This window comes from Dreissena polymorpha, chromosome 1 (assembly GCF_020536995.1).
Source record: "Dreissena polymorpha isolate Duluth1 chromosome 1, UMN_Dpol_1.0, whole genome shotgun sequence".
Classification (NCBI taxonomy): domain Eukaryota; kingdom Metazoa; phylum Mollusca; class Bivalvia; order Myida; family Dreissenidae; genus Dreissena; species Dreissena polymorpha.
The window spans coordinates 14,381,758-14,393,820 of NC_068355.1; the positions used below are offsets into that span (position 1 = coordinate 14,381,758).

The 12,063-nt window shown below is 35.2% G+C and overlaps 1 protein-coding gene across 5 annotated transcripts in view; it reads left to right on the plus strand.

The window, feature by feature from the left end:
• Nucleotides 1-12,063, plus strand: part of LOC127871834 (C2 domain-containing protein 5-like) — a 74,882-nt gene that overhangs the window by 58,267 nt on the left and 4,552 nt on the right. For 4 of the 5 annotated variants that reach the window (XM_052415072.1, XM_052415082.1, XM_052415091.1 and 1 more), the window contains 6 exons: nt 1,754-1,840; nt 4,370-4,595; nt 7,653-7,748; nt 8,694-8,737; nt 9,059-9,184; nt 11,513-11,659. In XM_052415072.1, the coding sequence (XP_052271032.1) occupies nt 1,754-1,840; nt 4,370-4,595; nt 7,653-7,748; nt 8,694-8,737; nt 9,059-9,184; nt 11,513-11,659 (726 nt within the window). The remainder of the gene's footprint in view (nt 1-1,753; nt 1,841-4,369; nt 4,596-7,652; nt 7,749-8,693; nt 8,738-9,058; nt 9,185-11,512; nt 11,660-12,063) is intronic. The other variant, XM_052415098.1, reaches the window with a different exon arrangement.

Below are 12,063 nucleotides of genomic sequence, written 5' to 3' on the forward strand. Positions count from 1 at the left end.
TCCCCCCCCTACCCGTGTATTTGACACGAAATAGCGCTTTATAACTGGGAATTCGGTGAAGTTTTACGCAGTTTCTGACACCGGGTTGGTACCTCAATCCCACATGTTAATGCGTATAAAAGTGATATTAATCATATTAAACATTGCTAATGGGACATTTATCAATCACTATAATTTAAAGCGCAAAAACAACACAGTAAGTTTGGACATTGTCTGATATAAAATTAACGTTTTACGAAATGGAATACAGCCAGGCTATTATAAATTAATAAGGCTACCAATATCAGGCGCTCGCGCAGGTACCGACTTCCCCGAAGTTACCGCATTTATTGGTTAACTAATAATAATAACTCTTTTACAATAGCATTTATCGATACGTCTTTATTAAAATAATAACAAAATGGTTTTCACTTGTTTCTGACACGCACAGAAACGCGATTTTTAACGGGGATTTCGTAAAGTTACACAAATTGGGTACCAAAATTCTCAATCATTTTACATGCACAGTGACATAATACATACTTAATAATGCTTAGTTATTGCTTATATGACAGTTCAAGTTTGTGAAATAAATTAATGTTCTATAAAGGGGATCTCGGTAATTCTTGAAGCTTCCACTCGCTCTTGTCAATACCACATTGCCGCGTTGGAAAATGTATAAATTTAATTCTTCCAACTTATCTTTCTGGATACCAAATGTCAGAGTTGCATTAACCCTTTTTACACCGTTTTTGCCATATTTTATTTCCGTTTTTTAATCCGAACTCCTTTAAAAATGAGATCTAGGCATTCGAGCTCCTAGTGTGGATTAAAAGCGTTTATTGGTGACACCCAGGGACCTATACAAACAAAGTTTGTTTGTACAGGTCCCTGGTGACACCACATGAGTGCAAATGTGTAGATACCGTTAATAAGATAATATATCATATGTCACTTTCAAATAACATGTATGATGTCAATTAAGTGCATTACTATCAGAGTAATAAAACACAGCATGAATTTGGTTTCATGCTGGGTTTTATTTCTCTTCAAATTATGCAGATGAATCTCGCTTCTGACCTAGTAACTGATAAAACTATTTTTTTTTAAAGTGAAATATTATGTGATAATCAGATCGATAACATTAACTATTTAAATCTGCTAGTATATCCGATAAAAATATATTATAATTGTCTTTGACAGTGTTGACGTTCAGTTGTTCGTGGTGACGACCGCATGTATTTATACATCTCTTACACTTCTCAAGATCTCTTTTCGGCCTTGGAAACGATATAAATTAAATGTCACCAACTAATCTTTCAGGACATCGATTGTCCGAGTTACATAATCTCCATTGACACCGTTTAGCAATTTTTAACCGTTTTGTTAAAGAGGAAAACAAAAGAAACTCGTTGGAATAAAAGTGAACCTAAACGTGTAGCTTGTCTAGAAAATGGCGGACAGGTCGTTGCTAACGAGTGCGCCCGATTAATCGATCGCTGATTGGCGGATCAATTCTAGTGGGCGAAGCAATCATAGATAAGGCGTCATGTCAATTTGGTACATGGTAGAAGTGCTGAAAGTGAGGGTGATCAAACCTGAATTTCCTAATTGTCTTCCTGGAACGAGATCATGGACATGAGTAACAGAGGAAAATGACAGGCGTGTACTTGAACGCTGATGCAGAAAAAAATCCAGAGAAATTGTAAATCAATGTGAGTGTGTATGATGATTTGACTGGTAAACTTAGTTATGGTTTCATGTTGCATTACAGATGTTCACTCAAGTATTTCGGAGGACTGTTGATAACCTCCAAGGCCTTAACAAGGACTTCTCTGAATTCTTTGACAGTGTCTTCAGGGTAAATAAGCATTTCATGTTGTTGTTTGTTTTTTTATGCCCCCTTTCGAAGAAAAGGGGGCATATAGTGATTGGACTGTCCGTCTGTCTGTTCGTCTTTCCGTCACACCTTTCGCTTAGGTTTCGAAAAATGCTCATTACTTCTATGAACCTTGAGATATAACCTTCATATTTGGTATGCATGTCTATATGGACAAGGCCTTTCCATACGCACACAATTTTTTACCCTTGTGACCTTGACCTCGAACTTAGGGTCCGCGTTTAGGTTTCGATATATGCGTTTAGGTTTCAAAAAATGCTCATAACTTCTATGTCCCTTGAGATATAACCTTCATATTTGGTATGCATGTGTATATGGACAAGGCCTTTCCATACGCACACAAATTTTGACCCCTGTGACCTTGACCTTGAACTTAGAGTCCGCGTTTCGGTTTCGAAATCTGCGTTTAGGTTTTGAAAAATGCTCATAACTTCTATGTCCCTTTTGATATAAACTTCATATTTGGTATGCATGTGTATATGGACAAGGCCTTTCCATACGCACACAATTTTTTACCTCTGTGACCTTGACCTTAAACTTAGAGTCTGCATTTAGGATTCGAAATCTGCGTTTAGGTTTTGAAAAATGCTCATAACTTCTATGTCCCTTGAGATATAACCTTCATATATGGTATGCATGTGTATATGGACAAGGCCTTTCCACAAATTTTAACCCCTGTGACCTTGACCTTGAACTTAGGGTCCGCGTTTAGGTTTCAAAATCTGCGTTTAGGTGTCAAAAAAGCTCATAACTTCTATCAAGCGTTTATAGGGGGCATAAGTCATCCTATGGTGACAGCTCTTGTTTTTGTTTTTTTCTGTAGTTGTTTTACCCAGCCTTTTAACTTTAATGACCTTAATACAACGCCAGCAGACTAGATTGAATACATTCGCAATAATTTTCATTTGCTGATTTTAGCATAATTCCGTGGAACATTGGCAACATAACCATGTCTTTGTAGGATGGGATGTTACACTGAACAGTGTAGGGCAATGTGGACTACTCTCTGCATGTCCATGCTAATCATAGACACACATTTTGGCCCAGTTACAATTACGCATTACCTGTAAATTCCATCCCCAAGGCCTTTAGGGTAAGAGCTTGGTCAGTTAATTGTCAGGGGAAGACAGAATGTTCTATCAATATATGCCTTATGTTGATAACAAAGTATTGTTTTTAAATATAAAATAACATGAATTTTAGAAAAATTAAATATTTAAAATTAATGCCTTTAGTCTCTGTATTGTGAGACAAAAAACTACCACATCCAGGCAGTCTTGTCAGGATATACAGATTGGCAAGATACTCAGGAGATACCACAAAACTTTGAGTGATTTTGTGCACATGTCAATTTTTATGTCCCCCCACTATAGTAGTGGGGGACATATTGTTTTTGCCCTGTCTGTTGGTCTGTTGGTTGGTCTGTTGGTTGGTTGGTTGGTTTGCGCCAACTTTAACATTTGCAATAACTTTTGCAATATTGAAGATAGCAACTTCTGGATACCAAATGTCAGAGTTGCATTTTGCATCTGATATTTGGCATGCATATGTATCTCATGGAGCTGCATATTTTGAGTGGTTAAAGGTCAAGGTCATCCTTCAAGGTCAAAGGTCAAATATATGGGTCAAAATCGCTCATTTAATGTACACTTTTGCAGTATTTCAATATTCAAGATAGCAACTTGATATTTGACATGCATGTGTATCTCATGGAGCTGCATATTTTGAGTGGTGAAAGGTCAAGGTCAAGGTCATCCTTCAAGGTCAGATGTCAAATATATGTGGCCGAAATCGCTCATTTTATGAGTACTTTTGCAATATTGAAGATAGCAACTTGATATTTGGCATGCATGTGTATCTCATGCAGCTGCACATTTTGAGTGGTGAAAGGTCAAGGTCAAGGTAATTCTTCAAGGTCAGAGGTCAAATATATGTGGCCCAAATCGCTAATTTTATGATTACTTTTGCAATATTGAAGATAGCAACTTGATATTTGGCATGCATGTGTATCTCATGGAGCTGCACATTTTGAGTGGTGAAAGGTCAAGGTCACGGTCATCCTTCAAGGTCAAATATATGGGTCAAAATTGCTCATGTAATGTCACTTCTGCAATATTGAAGTTAGCAATTTTATATTTGAAATGCATGTGTATCTCATGGAGCTGCACATTTTGAGAAGTGATGGGTCAAGGTCAAGGTCATCCTACAAGGTCAAACGTCATATAGGGGGACATTGTGTTTCACAAACACATCTTGTTGAGAATGTGGGAGAGTATAATGTTAATGTGAGTAGATTGATAGTTATTTTTTATATATAATTATTTACAAACAGGACTTACTTACATCACTAGTATATCAGTGTTTTAAAATGTTCAATGACCATCATTTTTCACAATTTATTGTTTCTGGTATATAGTGATCAGCTATTTTTCTTTGCACATGTACCATTGTATTTGTATTTTGTAACTAGACAAACATGTACTATTTCAGCGACTGTTCTTCAAACTTCGCCGCATGATCCCGTGTTGCCTGTGTAACGTGAGTTTTGCAGTGGGTGCCCCTGAAGAGAATCAGATTGAGATTGTAGTGACAGGAATCTGTGTACGTGTTGACGACAGCACGTCCCAGAATAACTCACTCACAGACAATCCTATGCCCATGCATGGTCTTGAGACTCCAATGACAGGGGCTTCCAGTAAATCACTGCTGAAACCTGGTATGTCTTCATATTCCCCCAATTGCTTTGTCTTTATTTGTCTGGGCCTACACATTCTCATGATTAATAACAAATCTTTCATAGCGTCCTAACTACCTATGTGTTGACTTTGTGGCAAGTCATTATATTTAAAATAGCCATCTGTAGATAGTTTAGCCATTATCTTAGGCTCCCTAGAAGGAAATCATATTCATAAGACGTTTTTGAAATTAAGCAGAAATTAAGCAGATTTAAAATCCTTTAGATCCTAAAATCCTTTTCCCTGCAGTTTATGCTTCATTCAACAGTCTAAATAAATATGGTAAGGCAGAGTGTAAAAGGTTGCAATATTTCAGAACAGGCATACAAACTTACTGACCAATTATCTGCAACTCATCTTGCTACCAGTTGTTTATAAAAATATATGTTATATTTGTTATTTTACATGACTCACCCAGTCCTCTAAGCCGAAATGATCCGTAAAACAAAATTGTGTCTTTGTGTTGATGAACGAATCTGCACTAAAACTAAATTTAGGTTCACATCGTACATGCATGATCAGTTGTCATACGAAAGTACGGTTGATATTCAAATGCATTATTTTTCTCTTTTCCGGGATATTGTTTTAGTATGTTGATGCTGCATTAACAAATATAAGTGTATATGAAGTGAAAACACCAAAAATAAACAACAGTTGCGATAGACATCTATTAACTGTTAGATGCCCATATTATCACTTTAACAGGCTGTCAAGCGGTCATACTTTTTCCTACTTTTTCCTACTTTTTCCTACTATTTCCTACTTTTTCATCAGGATCCTACTTTTTCCTATTTTTTTACCAAATCTTCCTACTATTCCTACTTGTTCATTTTCAATGGAGAATTATTTTTTTTCAAGAGTTTATTTAGTAAACTTGCAGGACGAATGAATCTATGGCATGACTGTATCCCTGTTAATGTGCATTCATCTAGATGAGACCTGATGAGACCTGGCAACCCATGCTGACTGTCTGCTAGCACCTCTTCAGGAAGCATAAATATTTATTTCTTATGTAACTTTTGAAATTATTGACAAGTTTTTTTTTAAGTAACAATAGTGCCTTGTTTACTTCCTTAGCATTTGTACACTGCAGACTTCACTACCTTACACAGTTCCCAGTGATGCAAGAGCTGAGGGAACCCATTGTTTATTCCAGTTTTATTTTGTTTCCATTGACAACAATTTGACCAAACCTTATGCATGTTTACATGATATTGCTGTTTGGAATGTAGAGATATAGAGATACATGTATTGTATGAGTGGTTATGTAATATGGAATTTATTACACAAGTTATTTGAAAAAGATAAAATGATGCTTTGCCGAGTTTTCATCATTTACAAATATAATGTAATAAATTCTGTATTACATGACAACGGATATGATGTTCTATTGATATCATAGGTACATCATGTTTAGTAATTAAAGATAAATGCACAGAGCCTAAATGCCCTGATACATTTTTATGCTCCTGGTAGGGTGGCATATAGCAGTTGTACTGTCAGTTCGTTTGTCTGTCTGTCTGTCTGTCTGTGTGTTTGTCCGAAAACTTTAATATGGGCCATAACTTTTGCAATATTGAAGATAGCAACTTGATATTTGGCATGCATGTGTATCTCATGAAGCTGCACATTTTGAGTGGTGAAAGGTCAAGGTCATCCTTCAAGGTCAAAAGTCAAATATATATAGCTTCAAAAAGTCAAAAAATACAATCCAAGGGAAGTAATAAGCTTTAAGAGGGAGATAATTTCTAAACCTGCCAAATGATATATTGAAATTTTATTTCAAAGCGGCGCAATAGTGGGCATTGTGTTTCTGACAAACACAATTCTTGTCTAATGATGCCATAGCTAGTGAGGTAACTTTAAGGTGTTACAGTGTAGTATTAAAATTATTAAACGGCATTATTACACTCCCGCGAAGTCATCAATAATGTAAAAACCATTATTTGAAAATGGAATAAACAATATAGTGCAACTGTTTCATTGCCCAATCAATGATGTCATAAAAGATGTCAGGTGATAAGGTCTATCTCCAGTTGCATAATCTGCTCTGCAATGACCAGTCATTTTGAATGTAACTTAAGTCATTATAACTGCACCCTATTGTCAATTTAAAGGTTTCCCGATGTAGCTGTAGCAGAGCATTGACACTGCTTTATATATTAGTATTCATATTGTACAACAAGTTGGTGTATCACTAAATAAATTTGGTCTTCTGCCTAAGGATATAACATGCACAATATATTACCATTTGTATATCGATACACAGAAGACCTCTAACCACTTATTTGATGATACACCAAAATGAACAGCATCTAATTATACTTCTTAATCAGGGTAGCTTTGCTTGAAACTTGAAAAGTTTTACCCTTCATGGATGGAGAAGTTGGAGAACAGTGGAAAAAACACTTGGATCATGGTGCAAGAGAGATACCGGCAATGAGTTTGCAAGATATTGTACTGTCTGCATCTCGTGTTGTAATTCTGGTGCTTATCAACTGATAAGTCAGGCAGATGGACAAAAACACGAGGAAAACATGAAATACATGCATGATAATTCACAAAAGCGTTTGTTTGGAAGTGCTCCAAAGCCAAGCAGCTCTCAGGGTGGTGGGGATAAATCTTTCTGTATGCAAGTACATCCACCACACCAGGAACAGATACAAAAGGCTGAAATCATCTGGGCCCTTAAGGTAGCTTCAAGTGGGTATCCATACAGAACATGTGATGGCACTCCTGCTCTGTTTCCAGCTATGTTTCCTGGACCTGTGGCTAAAAAATTAGTATTATGTATTCCTACTTTTGAGGGAAAAGTTCCTACTTTTTCCTACTTTTTTCCTTCTTTTCTTGCAAAAGTAGTTCCTATTTTTTCCTACTTTTTGAAAAAAGGTCACTTGACAGCCTGCTTTAAGTATTTTTAGGAATTCTATTTGTTGTCTTTTTGTAATTTTGTTTTTGAATATTCAAAACCATATCACTTTAAAATGAACTCCTACATCAATAATATTGTTGTTGAATGCACATCTCTCTGTGTCCAGTAAGCAATGTGGTTGGGGCCAGTGGGGAGAATGTGGATGAGATGATGTTTCCCATGGAGGAGGTCACAGAGGGGTCAGGGGCCAGTGCTAATAAAGGTATAACATTAATTGGTAGCCCTTCTGTATTCACTGTTACATAAGATCATGAATAAACAGCATTTTCATTCCTTATAAAGTGAAATGTCACTTTCCCAATTAAAAAAGAATTTTATTTTTTTTCAAATTGCTGTCCAAAAAATGCAAATAGAAAATTGTTGTGTGTTTTTTTATAGATAAAATATAACATTTGGTTAATTTTACCTTTGCAGCTCTATGGCTATATCCTGATTAAATTAAATATTGACAACTTAACAACACTTAGTTATCAATTTTAAAGTATTTGTGAGCAAAAAGTCAAATACATGTACACCAATTTCCCAATAAGAAGACTTCATGACTGACAATTTCCCAATTAAAGGGTTTTTCGCGCAAATTTTTCCGCATTTGACTTGTAGCAGAACTTTTCTCAATTGGGCAAAAGAAATCGCTGCAAAATTAATAGATCACATTTGTTGATAAGGTGTCAACAATAATACTAGGCTAGTGATTGTTTTTAATGGGCAATCCAATGGTAAGTGATCATCAGTGAGGCAAAATGGAGCTTGAGTCACAACTTTTATTTTCAACTTTTAGAACAAACATGGTTTTAACAAATGTTTGAACAAATCTGATGTAGGGACAGTAGTTAAAAAACCCCATAGCTAGAATGCTCTGACAATATGGCATGTGTGATTTTTTGGTTCATTTTAAGTACTTATAAAAGGTAGTGTATGACCCTTTAAAACCTTGAGTGTGTAATATTTCTGAAACCATATTTATTTCTCAGAATTTTAACTTAAACTTTGTGTACTTTCAAGTCTATTGTCAGTGATACAAATATGGGCACATGTTATTAATGTTTTCTGTTATTACTTCTTAAGCAGTTACTGAATCCACCAATCAGTTTTAATTTTCGGAAAAACAAAGTTACTTGTGAAAATTGGTGCTATATTTATATTTCAGCTGCAAGATTAAAGGTAGTCAGTAACAGCAGGAATACTAGTCAGGTAATCTTTCTTTTTGTGGGTTTAATTGTATATCTAGAAATTAATAGCTATAATTGTCATAACAAATTTAAATCAAACTAATGTTCACAACAATCATAAGGGTCTCATTAACTCTTTAAATATATCAAGTACGGGTATCGACAATTACAAAACTTATTCAAAATACAATACAGCAAGTACATAGTTTCAATGTTTCTGACACGAACATATTGAAGTGATACAACAATCAACCCAAAACATATACTAGCTTACAAAATTTTGCATTTGAGTTTAAACTCTACTGCATAAAATAATAAAAAAGTACCAATGTATATACATCAGGTGTTCAGTCGAACATTTCATGGCATAGAAGTGACACCCCTTGCTTATGTGCCTGGAGCGAGGATCGAACGCTACATCGGCAGTTACAACTTCTTCTTCATAAGAGAAACTTCCTCTGTGAAAGAGGTTTGTTTAAAGCTATTGGATTATGAGATTTTGTTAAGGCACTTATCATCAGTAATTATAAGCACCTGATTCTGCTGAATAAAGTATCTCTTTTGATAACTGCCTGCTATTTAGCTCACCTGACCACAACGTTTTTAGGTGAGCTTTTGTGATTGCCTTTTTGAATTGTCTACATTTGCCTTGTTAACCCTTTAGAGGGCTCATTCATTGGCAAATCTTCATGAAAACTGGTCCAAACTTTTGCCCAATGACATCTCTCACCGAGTCATCTAAGGTTAAAAACTAGATCCCAATGTCAAATTTAAGAAAAAGCTTTTACACACTCTAGAATTCACATTTATAGTCTGATCTTTATGAAGCTTGGTCAAAAGATTTGTTCTTATGAGATCTCTGCATGCTGAGATTGAAAATTGTTCATATCCATTGAAAAACCTGCTGCATTTTTCCTTTTATGGCTAAAGCAAAACTTTGTAAACACTGTAAAAGTCTTATTTATTGTTTAATCTGCATTAAACTTGGTCAGAACTTTTGTCCTAATGATATCTCTCACTGAGTCACCTCCGGTCAAAAGCTAGGTCACATGGTCAAATTAAAGAAAAAGCCTTTTTAACACTTTAGAAATTACTTTTTTAGTCCAAGTTTCATGAAACATGGTCAGAGCATTTGTTCTTAGGATAGAGTTTGAAATTGGTTCCTGTTTGTTGAAAAACATGTAAGTCAGGGAAGAATCAGTTTTCCCTATATGCCTTTAGTGAAACCTCATAACACTCTAATAGTCACATTTTTTGTCAAATTTTCTTGAATTTGTTTACAACATTTGTTCTAATGACACTTGGGTGTAGTTCACAAAAATTTCAGTCCATTGAAACATATGGCCACCATTGAGTGGGGCAGCTTTCCTTAAAATGCTATAGTGAAACCTTGTAACAAGTCTAGAATCCAAATTTTCTGTTAAATCGCCATAAAACTTTTTCATAAAATTTGTTCTAATGATATGGAACATGGCTTTATTCTGTTGAAAAACAATCACTTCAACAATTTTAAGAATTTTCCTCTAATTATGACCATTTTATTAATTCCAGAAGTTGTGAATTCAAGTCATCATTAAGTCAGGAAAATAGCAATGAAAGTAAAAATACAGAAATGTTATTGATTGTATATGAACATTGACATGATCTGGCGTTGCTATGGTTTAATGCTTTGGCCAAGAGTGGAAAACAGTATTGCACATTGGCAAAGGACTGTAAGTCAGAAAATGTTCAAGTTACCACTTACAGTAACACAATTTGGTATGTTTATAATTGTATTATAGACACAATTATTTACACTCATTTTTGTTTTGTTAGGGAACAAAATGGTGAAAATAAACAAACAAAAAACAAGCACAAATAAACCCAGAACTACAGTATTGAAGCTGTAAATCAATGTTTCCCAAGTTTTGTTGTGTATTAAAATGTACATTCAGCATGTTGCTAGGAAATTCTCTGGTCCTCCCATAATGCAGCTTTGGCAAAAAGGATACAGTTTATACAGTTTAAATACACAGAATAGTATGCTTCCCCAATGGGTGTTAACAGACCTAATATTTAAGTACTTACCTAGTGATGGAAAGTAGCAGGAGTCTTCCAGCCAATGACCCAACAAATTTGAGATGGGTCCCTAATTTTAAATTTATATATCAAAATAATTGTACATCTATTTAAACCTTGCTCTGCAAAAAATGGTCTTAATCATGTACCTAAAGTGTCATTCCAGAAGTGTGCAGTCGTAACAGGTTCATCAGGGATGACACTTTCCGCCCAAACAAAATTTTTGCTGAGAAGAGACTTTCTTTGACCGAAAAAACCTATAAAAGTGGAAAGATGTGTTGCTTATTACTGATTAATCTGGGACGACAGTGTACACACATGCATTTTACACATTTTTATGTCCCCCACCACTATAGTGGGGGACATATTGTTTTTGCCTTGTCTGTTGGTTTGTTTGTGTGTTTGTTTGTGTGTTTGTGTCAAACTTAAACATTTACCATAACTTTTGCAATATTGGCATGCATGTGTATCTCATGGAGCTGCACATTTTGAGTGGTGAAAGGTCAAGGTCATCCTTCAAGGTCAAAGGTCAAATATATGGGTCAGAATCGCTTATTCAATATACACTTTTGCAACATTGAAGATAGCAACTTGATATTTGGCATGCATGTGTATCTCATGGAGCTGCACATTTTGAGTGGTGAAAGGTGATGGTGAAGGGTCACATATATGGGGACATAGTGTTTCACAAACACATCACTTGTTCTCATTCGGCTGCTCACTTATTTTCTTGTTTTAGGTGGGTGGAGTATGTGGTTTCATGCAGAAGTTCATCACAGAAGTACTTGCCATTGTTCGAGCCCATGTGTCGTCCCTGGGTGGAAATGCTCTAGTGGCATACAACATGACACAGTGTGTTCTGCTCAGCAATGAACATAAAAACCAGGTGGGTAGTTACATTAAAATGGAATGTAATGTCATTAAAATTTAGTTTTTATTTGTTACAAACTTACAAACTTTTAACATCTTTTAATTGTTAGAAATTGGAATTCTTGTTACACATTAAAAGTAACATTTCTACTCAAAATCAACGAAAATTTCGTACAATATATTGAAAAATAAAGCTAAACAATTAAAAATCATTGTTTGTTATGGCAATTGCCAAAATCTAAACACCAGATGTGATCTGTTAAAATAGATGTTTGTGGATACAAAATGCTCGTTTTCATTATGGTTTTAACATGGTACCATTTTTGTGTTTGAGTGTTGTATGAATAGATATATTCGCAGGAAATTAGCATGGAACTTATTGTGGTCACAAATAAATAAAATCGAGCATTTTGTATCTAC